Here is a 15,159-nt window from a genome sequence, read left to right as displayed (position 1 = left end):
GTGAAGGCTGTGGAGGCATGCCAGCATAGAGGGATGCGAAGCTTTTGGGGGCCTTCCCTCAGCTCCCATGGGCTGCGGAGGGTCCCGTGGGGGCCCTCTCCATGCGCCAGCCGCCCTTCAGGCTGCAGGAGCTGCCAGGCCTCAGCGAGCACCCAGTCTACTTGCAACCTCCCCACCCTGCGCCCAGGCCCGTCCATCCAGAGAGGAGCCAGCACAAACCGAGTGCCCGCGGATGCCTGCCAGTAACCCCCAAGCAGCGGCTGCTCCTTATGTCTCATCGTGCAACCGCTCCAGGCAAATACTGTCTTGGTCTCCAGCCTCCGGGGCGGCTTTTTGCTTTTCTGTGAAGCCGCGGGTGAGCCCCGAGGGCGAGCGTCTGCTGCAACGGTGCCCAATTCCCCCGTGGGCTGTTTGGGCTGTATTGCTTGTAAACACCGACCCAGTGCTTCCCAGGTGCCCGCGGCTGCGGCAGCGCCCCAGGGGAGTGGGGAGGTGCTGGCGGTGGGGAGGGCATCAGAAACGGGGACAGTTGGTCTCGTTTTCACGAGCCGCGAGCGTGGAGCTGGGGCCTCGTTGGCCCGTGGCGGCTGGCTGGCGAAGGGCAGCGCTTCGCAGCAGGAAGGGCCGAAGGCTGGGGAGAGCCCTGGAACCACCTTTCCCTGCCCAAATCCCTGCGTCTCCTCCTTTTTTTTTTCCCAGGGAAAGGCGCTTTTCAAGCTCTCGCGCTGCCTTGAAAAACCTCAGCCCGGCTCTGTCCCTCTTCCCTGGCGCTTCGGCGCAGCTTTGGCGGCAGAGACCCAAGCCGCGACATGTGCTGGCTCTGTTAAATAAACCTTTATTCGACTCGCTCGACAACCTGGTATAAATATTTGACCATTGCCGGTGCTTAGCACGGGTTGCAAATGCAGCCAGCTCTCGCGGGCGGCGCTGAGCACCTCGGGCCAAGCAGCCAGCTGAGACTAAGCAAAGGCTCGTGGCCATGGCGGGACGCGCGGTGGCCAGGAGCCCTCGGGGCCTGCGCAGTGGCAGGCTGCTGTCCTTGTGGGCCACGAGCCCACGAGCAGCCCCGGGGTAGTGATGCTGGGGGGGCTGCTGTCACCCGTCTCGCCATCGGCCCAGCCGCCTGGGCCTGGCTGTCACAGCGTGCCTGTCCCCGCAGCCGGAGAGGGGAAGAGCGGTGCACGCGGTCCAGCAGACGGAGTGACACCTGTGGCTGGTGGGACACAGCGGGTGACCTCCTAGGGTCCTCCAACACTGTGTCTGGCTAGGAGCCACCGGGGCTGTGGGGTGGGTGCACCTGGGTGAAATCAGCCCTGTTGTCACCATGCCTAGCCAGCACCCACATCCCTGGTGGCCCAGGTGGGCGAGCAGTGTCCCAGGAGTGGGGCGAGCTCCCGGTGCCTCTCCGGCAGGTGCAGGGCGGACACAGGCTGGTGACAGCGTGGCCCGACACCACGGAGGCCACCGAGGGGCGCGTGGCCCGAGCTGGCCCATGAGACAGCCGGCAGCGCTCAGTGGCCTCCAGCCACGTGAGGACCTCACAGGTGCTTGCATTTAACGTGCACAAAGAGCGTGGCGGGGGACAGCGAAGCCCCGTCCTTGGAGAGCAGGTGGATGTGGCGATACCCTGGGGGCAGAGAGCAAAAAGCTCTGCGATGCGCTGGGGGGGGACGCAGGCCCCTGCTGCGCCCCGGGTGCCCTCAACCCACCTTCGCGCATGCTGGCGAGGGGCAGGGTGAACTGGCCCACGAAGTCATTGCAGGACGTGCTGTCGTAGTCCTCCACCACAAAGCGCACCAGGGCCAGCTCAGGCACCCGCAGCTGGAAGGTCAGCGTCTCCTCCCAGCGGGGATTGAACCCTGCGTGCCACGGGTCAGGGGGGCACCGGCACCCAGGCGCGGGGACTGGGCTCACCCCGCAGGCACGCTCGCCTCGCTAGGGCCAAGGGCTGCTCAGCCTCCAGTCCGGGCTGGGCTGTACTGGGGGGTGGGGGTCATACTGGGGCCAGGCTGGGGTACACTGGGGGAATGGGAGTCAAATTGGGGTGGGGGTATACTGGGGGGGGTCACACTGGGGCTGGGCTGGGATGTACTGGGAGGGAAAGGGGGGGGTCACACTGGGGTATATGGGGGGAACAGGGGTCATACTGGGGTGTATTAGGGAAGATGGGTCATACTGGGGCTGGACAAGGGTGTACTGGGGTGATGGGGGTCACACTGGGGCTGGACTGGGGTGTACGGGGGAGGGGAGGAGGGGGTTGCATCAGGGCTGGACTGGGATGTACTGGGGGAACAGGGCTCACACTGACTGGGCCAGGGTACGAAGGGGAGGGGAGGGGACGAAGATCAAACTGGGGCTGGGCTGGGGTATATTGGCGGGGGGGAATGGGGGGGGGGGTCACCCTGAGGCTGGGCTGGGGTACACTGGGGGGATCAGGCTGTGCTGGGGGTGGCACACAGGGGGACTGGGGTGCACTGGGATGTCCTGGGCACCAGCTCGCCCAGGGCAGCAGGGTGCGCTGGCACCTTGCGGTCTGGGCGATCGGGGTGCCCCAGAGCTGGGGCACCCTCGGGGAGCCAGACGGCACCCCCCCCCAGGCACCAGGGGCTGCCCCGGCCCCCGCTCACCGTTGTTGAGTTTGTACTGGGTTTGCTTCTTGCTGCAGTCGGCAGGGACGCCATGGATCTCCACCCGCACCAGGGGGTCCACGATGGAGCTCCTCTTCTCCTCATTGAGCTTGGGCAGCTGCTGGGCCGTGATCACCTGTTGGGCGAGAGGCAGCTGGGCCCACGGCTCCGGCGGGGGGACCGGGTGGCCGGGGGGGCCAGGTGGCCAGGCGGCCAGGCAGCCGGGGGGGACCAGGCGGTGGGGGGCTGGGGGTCGGGGGGCTGGGGGCCAGGGGGCCGGGCAGTGGGGGGGCCAGGCGGCTGGGGGGCCGGGCAGCGGGGAGCCGGGCAGCTGGGGGGACCGGGCGGCCGGGGGGACCGGGTGGGGGGGAACCGGGGGGCTGGGCAGTGGGGGGACCAGGCGGGGGGGGGGCCAGGTGACGGGGGGGCTGGGCAGTGGGGGGGCCAGGTGGCGGGGAGCCAGGCGGCTGGAGGGGACCGGGTGGGGGGGCCGGGTGGGGGGACCAGACGGCCGGGGGCGGACCGGGGGGCCAGGGGGACTGGGCAGCAGGGGACCGGGCAGCCAGGGGGACCAGGCAGCAGGGGGCCGGGGAACCAGGCAGTGGGGGGGCCGGGCAGTGGGGGGACCAGGCGGCAGGGGGCCGGGCGGTGGAGGGCTGGGGGGCCGAGCAGTGGGGGGGCCAGGCAGCTGGGGGGGGCCGGGCAGCTGGAGGGACCGGGCAGCCAGGGGAGACCGGGGGGGCCAGGGGGACTGGGCAGCAGGGGACCGGGGGGGCCAGGTGGAGGGGGATTAGGGGGCCAGGCGGCAGGGGGCTAGGCAGCGGGGGGGGCGGGCAGTGGGGGGACCAGGCGGCAGGGGGCCAGGGGGGCCAGGCGGCGGGGGGCTGGGCAGCGGGGGGGCCAGGCGGCGGGGGGCTGGGGGGCCGGGGGGCTGGGCAGTGGGGGGGCCAGGTGGTGGGGGGCCGGGGGGCCAGGTGGCGGGGGGCCGGGGGGCCGGGCAGGCCCCGCGCCCTCACCCTGACGGCCAGGGCCAGGCGGCGGCGGGCCTGGCCGGGCCCTGGCGGCGCCTCGGGGCTGAAGGAGCCCTGGCTGCTCCGCAGGAAGGCAGGTTTCAGCACGTAGCCGCAGCGGCCGTTGCCCAGGAAGCGCCCAGCGTTCAGGTCCATCTCGTAGCCCGGCGTCTGGAAGTTGAGAGCCACTGCCGAGGGAAACGCACGGCGCTGGGGGCCGCTCAGCTGGCGCTGGGGCCGGGGCCGGCGGGGCACCGGGGGGCCAGCAGCCAGCAGCGGGCTGTGGGCGTGGGGAGGCGCCTCCGCCTTGGCCTCCAAGGCCTCGGGCGGCGGGGGCTGCTGCCCACATGGGGGGGCGAGGGGTGCTGGGGTGGGGGGGGCCCAAGAGGTGCGGGTTGGAGGGGGCCGAGGGGTGCTGGGGTGGGGATGGGGGGGGCCGAGGGGTGCTGGGGTGGGGGGGGCCCAAGAGGTGCGCGTTGGAGGGGGCCGAGGGGTGCTGGGGTGGGGGGGGCCCAAGAGGTGCGCGTTGGAGGGGGCCGAGGGGTGCTGGGGTGGGGTTGGGGGGGGCCGAGGGGTGCTGGGGTGGGGGGGCCCAAGAGGTGCGCGTTGGAGGGGGCCGAGGGGTGCTGGGGTGGGGTTGGGGGGGGCCGAGGGGTGCTGGGGTGGGGGGGGGCCCAAGAGGTGCGCGTTGGAGGGGGCCGAGGGGTGCTGGGGTGGGGTTGGGGGGGGGCTGAGAGGTGCTGGGGTAGGGGGGGCTGAGGGGCGCTGGGGTGGGGGGGCCCAAGAGGTGCGCGTTGGAGGGGGCCGAGGGGTGCTGGGGTGGGGTTGGGGGGGGGGCGAGAGGTGCTGGGGTGAGGTGGGCTGAGGGGCGCTGGGTTGAGGTGGGTGAGGGGTGCTGGGTTGGGGGGGGGGTGAGGGGTGCCAGGGTGCTGAGCAGTGAGTGACACCGTGCAGGGCTGGTGTCCCTGGCGAGGCCGCACCGAGCTGGCAGCCGGCGTTCCACATCTCCTGGGGGTTGTAGTTGGAGGAGTTCATCTTGAGCCCCAGCGGGTAGATGCGGCTGAGCTGCCGGGCATTGTAGCGGACAAAGGCCTTGCCTGCGGGAGGGTGGGCTGAGTGGAGGCCGGGTGCGCAGGGCGCCCAGGCGGGACGGGGGACCCCTGGGTGCCACACGTGGCCACACTGGCCAGTGCCTGCGGAGGTGCTTGCTCAGCCAGGTGTGCATGGAGCCTGGACCCTGACCGTGGGTCCTGGGTCCTGACCCCAGACCCTTGGCCTTGACCTCGGATCCTGACCCTGGACCCTTGGGCCTGATCCCAGACCCTGACCCTGGATCCTGACCCTGGACCCAGATCCTGTTCCTGGACCCATTACCCCAGACCCTCATCCCAAATCCTGACCCTGGAGTCCAGACCTTGATCCTGGACCCTGATCCCAAACCCCAGATGAGTCTCCTGACTCTGACCCCGGACACTGGACCCCAGGGTCCCCCAAGCACACCGGACCCAGGGCAGCCCAGCCAGGGCCAGCACATCCCAAGCATCAGCCGTCAGAACAGACCTGGCGACAGCCCAGAGCATCCCAGTTCACCCCACCTCATGGTTGCCCTGCGTCCTGGCCAAGCCCAGGACCAGTGTCCATCCCCTCACCCTCACCTGCCTCCCTGATGAGCTTCCGAGCCTTCCTCTCACTGAAGGATGACATTTCGCAGGGCCGTGGGTCACGCAGGGCCTGGGCCAGGCCAGGGAAGGGCACGGCTTGGCAGTATACCACCACGGCAGAGAGCTCCGGGGCCACCTGTGAAGCATCCTTGGCCTGGGGGGGCCAGGGCAGCCTCAGAGTCACCCCTGGCTCCAGCACCCACCGATGGAGCAAGGCCTGCACCTAAATCACCTGGAGCTCTAGAGAGCCCTGATGAGGCTGGCACTAAGTGCTGAACCCCCCCCAAGGTGATGGAGACCCTGAGGCAGTGGAGCACCTAAGGCAATGGAAACCCCAAGATGATGGAGAGCCCGAGGCAATGGAGAACCAGAGGTGATGCAGACCCCAAGATGATGGAGACCCCAAAGCAGTATTGACACAAGGCTACGGTGACCCCCCCCCCAAGGAAATGGAGACCCCAAGGCAATGGAGAAGTTGAGGTGACAGCAACCCCCGCAAAGCAGAGGACACCCAAGGTTATGGAGACCCCAAAGCAATGGAGACCCTGAGGTGACGGAGAATCCCCGAGGCAATGGATACCCCAAGGTGAAGGAGACCCCAAGGCAACGGAGACATTGAGGTAATTGAGACCGTGGGCATGGAGCGCCCAGACCCGTAGGGGAAAAAGGAGGCATCACTGGCAGGTTCCCAGGCTCAGTCCCCTCTTCTGGGCAGTGACAGCTGCTCGCCATCCCCACAGGCACAGGGACTGCCTAGTCCCACAGTGCAGGCACCCCCGGCCCTCCTGGCTCCAACGCCATGACCCACCTGCAGTGGTTTGATCTCCTGCAAAGAGTGGAGTGACTGGAAGAGGAGAGAGAAGAGCCATGTCAGGGGACACCCAGGAGCACTTGGCCCCCAGCACCACCAATCCGGCCACAGGGTCCTCTCCAGTATCAGCACCAGCCTTTCCCAGCCGGAAAACACCCAGGGATCCCAGAAGAGCTCACTCAGCATGGCGCTGTGGCAGCACCATCAGTCACCCCGTAGGGCACAATAAGCTGGGGGCAAGGGAGCAGCCCTGGGTTGGGATGCTGAGGCTGCCTGGCCGAGGCCACAGCAGGGCACAGCGTGTCCTCCAGCACGTGGAACCCCCTGCTGTGCCATCAGCATGGCAGCAGTGGGGCTGGGGACAGCAGCAGCGCTCAGGAGCCAGCCTTGCGCCCACGGCCCCTTACCCGCCGGCTGCTTCTCTCCTGCAGTCCCTCTTCCTCCTCCTCCTCTTCCTCCTCCTCCTCATCCTCATTGTCTGACAGGGAGCTGCTGCTCTGAGGCTCATGCTGCAGGTCTGGCAGCTTCTTCCCTTTCACCAGGATCTTCCCCTTCAGCTGCTGCAGGGGGAAGGACCAAGCGCTGGGTTTGGCAGGGACACAGGACTGGCCCGATGGTGACGGGAAGGCAGCAACAGGCAGGCTGACCCCTGCTGCAGCCAGGGATGGCCTTACCTCTGGGGACGGGAGGTCCCTGGGGTCCTGCCCCTCCAGTGGCTGCGTCAGCAGCATGTCCCCCAGGATTGCCTTCATGTGACGGGCCATGGTGGCCTGCTGCTCTAGCCCACAGTGGTTCTCCAGGGACAGGATGACAGGGTAGGGTGATTGCTGTGGACAGAGAAGCCGGGCAGGGCTGATCAGACGGTCGAGGGCACCTGACACCCACGGCACCCACTGCCAGCCCCATGAGGAGCACCACGGTGCCCACCTCTTGGAGCATCGCTCACCTTGAAGGCATAATCGCGGATGCTCTCCATGACGTCACGGAAGAGGATTTTGGAGGTGAGCGTGTGGCCATGGTAGATGATGGGCTCCCCGTTGGAGCCCTCCCAGCAGTCCAGCTCCACGCAGCGGCAGCCCTTCATGAACGCCCTGCCCACGTGGAGCTGGCACATCAGCCCCGTGGCACCTGGGCCATCCAGCAGCCCCCAAAGCAGCCAAGAGCAACGGGGCAATGGCCACCAAGCTCTGCGGCCTCTCAGGTTGCCCAGAGCCCCCTCCAGCGACCATGCAGGTCCCACCTGATGTAGGCTTCAGTGCTGCTGGTGCCACCGATCTGGTTGTTGGTCAGGTAGGTGTTGTGGGAGGAGGAGATGAAGTAGTGGCACAGGGGCTGGCTCATGTCCTGGTGCACCTTGGTGTGCTCCTGGTTGAGGATGTCCCCGTCGGCAGAGAGCAGATACATCATGAAACCATCAAGCATCATGAGGTCCTGCTGCTTGGCTGGGGGACATCGCGGTGGGGTGTTGGAGATGGCTGGCACGTGCCCATGGCACCCCAGGTACAGCATCATGGCACACGGGGAACCATCCCCACCCTGATAGTCCCTGTTCCCATAATGTCACCCTTGGCACAGGCTTGGCACTGTGGCAGCCAGGGGATATGGAGGTCCCCTTGGTGTCTGTCCCCCTACTGTCACCCTCATCCTAGGCCTGGCACAGTGAGACATGGAGGTGTTCTTCCCCACCCTGATGTCCCCTGTTCCCATAATGTCACCCTCATCCTGGGCCTGGCATTGTGGCACCCGGGGACATGGAGGTCCCCTTGGTGTCCTTCCCCACCGCAATGTCCCCTGTCCCCACAATGCCATGTTAACCCTGGGTGGACAGACCAGGGACCAGTGAGGACATGGGCTGCCAGGGAAGGGACAGCGGACACAGGGCTCTGGCTTTGATGCCCTGACATGGGCCACTCACCCTTGCCCCAGAGAGCCCCGTGGCAGCTCCAGCTGCTACTAGAGCCACCCCCAGAGCCAGGCAGGGCCACGTCCCCATCCCCAAGGCAGCCCCGGGCTGCAGTCTCTTAACCCCTCGCTCCACACCATTGACAGCAGAGGAGCCGCTGGCAGCCAGCCCGACATCGCCACTGACTATCCACCACTGCCACCCCTGAGCTGAGTTTGTCCATTCTCAGCCAGGCTGTGCTGCAGCCAGGACCCCTCCAACACACGCTACCTTTCTCATTCAGCTCGTAGGCGTGGATGATGGCATGGGCGTGCTGCGGGCTGGCCTCCTCGCCCTGGTCACGCAGGAACTCCCGCAGCTCCTCGGCCGACAGCACACAGTCCTCACCCGAGTAGCGCCAAAAAATCTCCTCCAGCTCCGGCCGCTGCAGCAGGCGCCGGCAGAACTCCTCCACCTCGCGCTCCTCCAGGCGCTCGTCGCCAGACCGGTCGCACTCCTGGGGCACCGAGCGCCTAGCCTCGGGGGTGCGCCCCTCCCCCCCCCCCGGCCCACGGCCACCCCTCGCCTTGGCCGTGCCCCCCTAGGCCAGCTGGCTGCGGGGGTGGATTGGGGCCCCCGATGTGATGAGTTTGGGGGGTCTCAGCCGCCTGCCCACAGTGGGGCCTGAGACCCCGGGCTCAGGGCTGGGTTAGGCTTGGTGGTGCAGCTGCCCCAGGGCACCGCGGGATGCAGGTCACATCCCCCCATAACGGGGCAGCCCCCCCAGCCTATGCCCCCCCCCCTTGTCACCGCCTGCCTCTTGCACCTATCCCACTGCCACCCGGCCCGCGCTCAGCACCTGCCTGCTGCCAGGCTCCCCAGCGCGGCCGAGTGCGTCGGGACTCAGACATTGCCGGGGGGTGCCGCGGCAGAGGCGGGGGCAGCTGCGGCCGTGCAGGGGGAGCCCCCGGGTGTGCTGAGTTTGACAGCCCTCTGCCGAACCCTCTGTGGGAGCAGGGGATGGCAGAGGGGGGTGGCGGGGAAGACGCGGAGGGATGGCAGTACCTTGAAGAGCTTGTAGGCATAGATGTCATTCATGTTGATGTTGATCATCCGGAGCATGTTCTTGATCTCGCGGAAACACATCTTGTTGTCCTTGTTCTTGTCGGCTCGCTGCAGGATATCGTGGATCCAGGTACGCCCGGGTAAGGAAAGTGCCTGGCAGCGTGTCCGTGCCCAGCACCCGCTGGGTCCCCCGCACCCCCGCAGCAGCGTGCCGGTCCCCGCCCGGCACACCCCGGCTCTCCCGCGAAGGATATTGGTCGAGCTTCTCCCGCTGGCTCATGGCGTCCACTCGTGCCATGAGTTTGGTGAGTCCCTGCACCCAGTGCTGGGCATCCTCCTCGCCCTGGGCGGCCAGGTCGAGGTTTTTCTGCTTCCCCTTGAAGACGATGGTGAAGCAGTGCCTCTCGGGGAAGGAGCTGCCGTACTTGCGCAGCCCCTCGGACTGGTACCCCTCGCGCACGCCCTCGATGTGCATCACGGAGACTGTGGGGACACAAGGTGCTGACGGCCGCAGTGGCTCCTCTGGGGCTACTGAGGTGTCCCCTGTCCCCTAGCCCAGCCACTGGCTCTGCCAGAGATGCCACAGCTGGGGGCTCATCCTCTGCCACCACTGTCTTGTGAGATGCCCCAGCCACACGAGCCACCCTGGGGTCCCCAAGGGCCACCCAGAGCTGGGGTAGAGGTAGCTCTGCCTGTGGGCAGGGGACATCAGGACAGAGATGGACATCAAGGGGAGCTCCACGTCCCCTGGGGGCAGCAACGCCAGGCGGTGGGTGCCCCTTTGCACCCCGGAGTGCCAAGGGCAGGAAGTGGGGTGCCCACAACTGCCCTAGAGCCGGCGGCAGGACCCGGGTGCCGCCACAGCCATGCTTAACCGGCCTTTTCAGCCGCTCTAATCCCCAGCTAGACAGAGCCCAGCGGCCCCACGGGGACAGGGATGCTGGCTGTGGCGGGGGGATGGAGCTGTTTCCCAGAGCCAGGGCCAGCTACCCCAGCCGAGGGCTTGGAAAGAGCAGGATGGTGCTGTGGAGCAGGGCAGAGGCCGGGCGGGAGGGAAACGGGCCCTCATGCTGGTCCTGCTGCTGGTACGGAGGATGGCAATGGCAGCTGGGCTCCGGGGGTTCAGCCACGGCTGCACTGGGAGGCACTGGTCTGGGGTTTGGGGAGGGGGGGGCAGAGCAGAGTGGGTTGCAAGGCCTGGGGGGTCTGGGCCCTGGGCTGGGGTTCAAGTCCCAGGTTGTGCCCAGGATCTCGGGTCATATCCTGGGTCCCAGGTCATGCCCAGGATCCCAGGTTATGCCCAGGATCCGGGGTTTGTGCCCCGGGTCCCAGGTTTGTGCCCAGGATCCTTGATCACGATCAGGATCCCGGGTCATGCCCAGGATCTCGGATTGTACCCTAGGTCCTGGGTAGTGCCCAGGGTCCCTGGCTGGGCTCTGTCCCGGGTCGTGCTCTGGGTCCCACTGGCGGGTTCAGGGCCCCAGCTGGTTTCCAGCTCCTCCCTGCGGTTCAAGGCAGTGTGGGGACAGGACCTGGAGCCCTGAGCTCCCAGGGGATGCCCCTGGCCACTGGCACTTACAGATCTGCTTGGAGTGAGGGCGCCGGAAGCGCCTCTCGAACCAGATGGTCATGCCGTCCTCCTGCAAGCGGTACAGACGCTCCTTGGCCCGCCGCGGCGACTTGATCTTCCAGAGCAGCGAGCCCTTCAGCATCAGCTTGATGTCCTCATCGTCCATCAGGCCTGTGAGGGGACGCACCCGGTGGCGCCCGACACCTGTCGCTGTCTACGTGCCCCGGGCGCACCCACCTGCCCCGGGAGCCGGGCAAAGAACCGTGGCCAGAAGCTTCCCCTGCCTCAGGAGCACACCTGTCTGCACACCTACACACATCTCTGCAGGCACAGCCCTCTGCACACCTGCACACACACCTGCACGTGTACACACACCCACCAGTGCAAACACTCCTATGGGACAGACATGACAAGATGGGATGGGACAGGACAGGACAGGGTGGGATAGGACAGGAAAGGATAGACATGACGGGACAGGACAGAGGACAGACATGATGGGATGGAGGAATGGGATGGGACAAGATGGGACAGGATGGGACAGACTGGATGAGACAGGACAGACAGGACAAGATGAGACAGGACAGACATGATGGAATGGGCATGGGATGGGATGGAGGGACAGGATGGAATAGGACAGGATGGGACAGGATAGATGGGATGGGATGGAGGGATAGGATGAGACAGGACACGATGGGATGGGCAGACATGATGGCATGGGATGGAGAGATGGGATGGGACAAGATGGGGTTGGATAGAGCAGGACAGACATGAGGGAACAGGACAAACGTAATGGGATGGAATGGAGGGACAGGATGGGACAGGATGGAATGTGATAGGACAGGACAGGATAGGATGGGATGGGACAGGCACAATGGGACAGGGCAGACATGACGGGAAGGGATGGGATGGAGGGATGGGACGGGACAGGATGGGATGCATCAGATAGTATGGGACAAGTTGGGACAGGACAGGACAGGAATGACAGGACACAACAGATGTGATGGGACAGACAGACTGGGAGAGACGAAACAGGACAGACTTGGCAGAACAGGACAGGACAATGGGATGGGATAGGACAGACAGGATGGGATGGGATGGAGGGACAGGACGGGACAGGATGAGACATGATGGGATGGTACAGGTATAACAGAACAGGATGAGATGGGACAGGCAGGCCAGGACAGGTGGACTGGGACAGATATGATGGGATGAGACAGGACAGATGAGAGGATAGACATGACAGGATGGGATAGGAAAGGATGGGACAGGTGGGATGGGAGAGATGGGATGGGACAGACATTATGGGATGGGACAGATGGGATGGCATGGAACAGGCATGATGGGATGGGACAGGGCAGGACAGGACAAACAGGACAGGACAGATGGGACAGAACAGATATGATGGAACAGGACAGGCCAGACAGGCCAGACGGGATAGGACAGGCCAGACACAACAAGATGAGACAGGCCAGGACAAGACAGGACAGGACGGGACAGATAGGATGGGATGAGACAGGACAGATGGGACAAGCCACCACCGTCCAGCTCCTCTCGTGCCCGCGAGGAAACAACCCCAGGCAACAGCTCTGGGGCCCTGCCCAGCCTGCGGGGCAGAGGCTGGTAAATCCCGACAGAGCTGCCCAAATCCTGCCTCCCTTCCCCACATGCGGTCGGTGGTGGCAGCGCCCCGAGCAGCATGAGAATAGTCTGGGAGGCCAGACCGGAGGTGAGTCACCAACCCGCTCGCTGGGACAGGGCGGCCCCGGGTCACTGGGCTTGAACTCAGCCTCATGGTGGGCTGGGACTTTTCCGTCTGTTATCCAAGAAACAGCTCAGTTATTTCCTCCCTTTTTTGCAATCTGTAAAAATAACCCCAGCGCTCCGGCCTCTCCTGCCCCGTGCCACTTGGTGACGCTCCCCTGGGGTGGAGAGCAGCAGTTTTGGGGCTGAGCAGCGGGACAGTGGTGCTTGGCCACCTGGGCCCACCCCAGCGATGGCCCGGCGGGCGCCCCCCCCCCAGCCTCACACGCTCTGTCCCATGGCCACCTGCGCTCCAGGTGCCTCGCTGATCTGGGGACACCCTGCCCCGGCCCCCCAGTGTCCCTGGCTCAATGGGACACTTGTCCTTCCCAAGCGCTGGCAGCCCCCGCACATGCCGGCCCTGGGGCCGCGGCCAAGCCCTGGAGCTGGGCCAGGCGGCTGCGGCGCTGCAAGGAGCCTTTGGCCCCGGCCAGCGAGCCGAGGGCTGCGCTCGCTCCAGCAGGGCGAGCTGGCACCCTGCGTGCACAGCTACCAGCACCCTGCAGCCTGCCGGAGCCTGGATCTACCATCCCAAGTGTCACATGCACGGACACACGGATGCACAGACACATGGCTGCACGGACACACACACGCATGGACGCATGGATACACAGATTCACGGATACACAGATGCACAGACACGAATGGACAGACACAAGGATGCAGGGACGCATGGGCGCTCGGACCCAGACGCATGGATGCGCGATGCACAGGTACATGGACACACAGGTGCACAGACACAGGGATGCACAGACACATGAACACAGGGATGCACAGACCCAGGGACACACGGACATACATACACGCAGACACCACCGTGGGCAGGCATACAGCCACATCGAGATGTGCAGCTCCGGGCGCACAGCACATGCCCAAACGCAGGCCCAGGCAGGCTCAAGGGCCAGCAGCAGCAGCAGCCTGCCTCCGCCATGCATCCACACGGCACCCTTGCACCCTGGTATTTAAAGGGTGAAGGGTGCCAGGCCAGACCTGCTACAGTTCAGTTTGCAAGAGGAACCCCTAGGCCATCAATGAAACGAGATGCTGAGACTCAGCTCCATTCCCAAGCATCGCTCGATTGCTCTAAAACCTCGCCAAGGGGCCCGCTCTGCCAGCCGGGCCTGCACAGCTCATGCAGGGACCCTGGTGTCCAAGGGCTCTGCTCAGCGCCAGGCCCCAAGGCTGGGCACTGTCCTCCTTGCACCCAGTGCACGGCAAAACGTTCTTCTCCACCCCACACAGCCCTGGCTGGTTCTAGCAGCGGGAATGGGCTTGGGCTGAACGCCCTGCCCTGCCGTGCCTCAGTTTCCCTGGGCGGGAAGCGGATGGAGGAATTGCTCCGCTCCCATGAGAAGGTCAGCTGGGACCTCAACTCAGGCCGGGGGGGGGGGGGAGGGCAATGGGAACCCAATGGGCAGGGGGGTGGGATCTGCCCTGCACTCTGCTGCTTTGGAGGGACCTGTCCCTGCCATGGGGACCCCTCCTTGCTACGGACATCTTGGCCAGCATGGGTGTCTTCCAGCCACGGGGACACCTCTCCGCCATGGGGACACTTCCCTGCCATGGGGATCCCTGCCACCTCAGGGACCCTCCCTGCCATTAGGACCTGTGTCTGCCATGGGGACCCCTGTCACCATGGGACCTGCCATAGGGACGGACTCCTGCCACTTTGGGGACCCTCCCTGCCGTAAGGACCTGACCATGCCATGGGGACCTCTCCCAGCTGTGTGGACACCTCCCTACCATCGGGACCCGACCCTGCCATGGGGACACCTGCCCATGGTGAGGACCTCACCCAGCTGTGGGACCCTTCCCTTGCATAGGTACCCATCCCTGCCATGGGGACCTCTCCCCACCATAGGGACCCAACCCTGCTATGGGGACATCTGCCCATGGTGAGGATCTCCCCCAGCCATAGGACCCTTTCCTGCAGTGAGGTCCCTTGTCACCTCGAGGTCCCCTCGCTCTCATGGGGACACATCCCCACCATGAGGACCCCTCCCTGCCATGGGGACGTGTCCCCACCACAGGGGCCCAACCCTGCCACGGGGACGCCTGCCCACGGTGAGGACCTCATGCAGCCATGGGACCCTTCCCTGCAATGAGGTCCCCTGCCACCTCGGGGACCCTCCCCGCCGTAGGGACCTGTCCCCGCCTTGGGGCCCCCTCCCCATGGGCCCCGCCCCGCGCCCTCGGAGCCCGGGGCCGCGGCCGCCCGGAGCGGAGCGCAGCGGGGCCCCGGCCGAGCGGGGCGGAGCGGGGCCGAGGCGCCGCCGCCGCCGGGACTCACCCATCTTCTTGAAGGCTCTGCCCGGCCGTCGGGGGCCGCCGGCGCCGTCCGCCGGGGGCCGCGGCTGCTCGGCGCCGGGACGCGCCTTCCTGCCGCAGATCATGGTGCGCCCGGGGCGCCGCTCGCCGGGCCGGGCCGGGCCGGGCCGGGGCTGCGGCTGAGCCGGGGCTGCGGCTGGGCGGCCCCGCCGGGACCGGGGCCCGGCGCGGGGAGGCGCCGGGAGGAGTCACATTTCAGCCCGGGCGGTGCTAACCGTTGGTGTCGGCCCGGCGCGAGCGGCGGCCACCGGGAACGGGCTGCACCGGGAACGGGCCGGGGTGGGGGGCTGCACCGGGAACGGGCCGGGGTGGGGGGGCTGCACCGGGAACGGGCCGAGGGGGTGGGGGCTGCACCGGGAACGGGCCGGGGTGGGGGGCTGGACCGGGAACGGGCCGAGGGGGTGG

At 66.7% G+C, this 15,159-nt stretch overlaps 1 protein-coding gene across 4 annotated transcripts; it reads right to left on the bottom strand.

The window, feature by feature from the left end:
* Positions 1 to 726: 726 nt before the first annotated feature.
* Positions 727 to 14,842, bottom strand: PLCD3 (phospholipase C delta 3). 4 transcript variants are annotated; one of them, XR_011136332.1, is made up of 16 exons: positions 14,717 to 14,819; positions 10,636 to 10,797; positions 9,311 to 9,539; positions 9,057 to 9,186; positions 8,283 to 8,508; positions 7,350 to 7,551; positions 7,056 to 7,200; positions 6,784 to 6,936; positions 6,517 to 6,669; positions 6,107 to 6,142; positions 5,293 to 5,452; positions 4,618 to 4,734; positions 3,644 to 3,825; positions 2,628 to 2,763; positions 1,710 to 1,935; positions 727 to 1,627 (listed from the first exon to the last, which is right to left on the bottom strand). XR_011136332.1 is itself a non-coding variant. In XM_068919441.1 (16 exons), exons 1-16 carry the CDS (start codon positions 14,817 to 14,819, stop codon positions 1,539 to 1,541), a joined length of 2,373 nt encoding a protein of 790 aa, XP_068775542.1. In that variant the 5' UTR covers positions 14,820 to 14,842; the 3' UTR covers positions 727 to 1,538. The 4 variants fall into 4 exon arrangements, 1 of the variants encoding a protein (XP_068775542.1); XM_068919441.1 differs by having other exon boundaries at positions 1,710 to 1,859; positions 14,717 to 14,842; XR_011136334.1 differs by lacking the exon at positions 727 to 1,627 and having other exon boundaries at positions 1,807 to 1,935; positions 3,644 to 3,808.
* Positions 14,843 to 15,159: the final 317 nt, after the last annotated feature.

Source organism: Struthio camelus, chromosome 25 (genome assembly GCF_040807025.1).
Source record: "Struthio camelus isolate bStrCam1 chromosome 25, bStrCam1.hap1, whole genome shotgun sequence".
Classification (NCBI taxonomy): domain Eukaryota; kingdom Metazoa; phylum Chordata; class Aves; order Struthioniformes; family Struthionidae; genus Struthio; species Struthio camelus.
The sequence above is the reverse complement of the archived record's forward strand: the minus strand, read 5'-3'. Positions and strand labels throughout refer to the sequence as shown.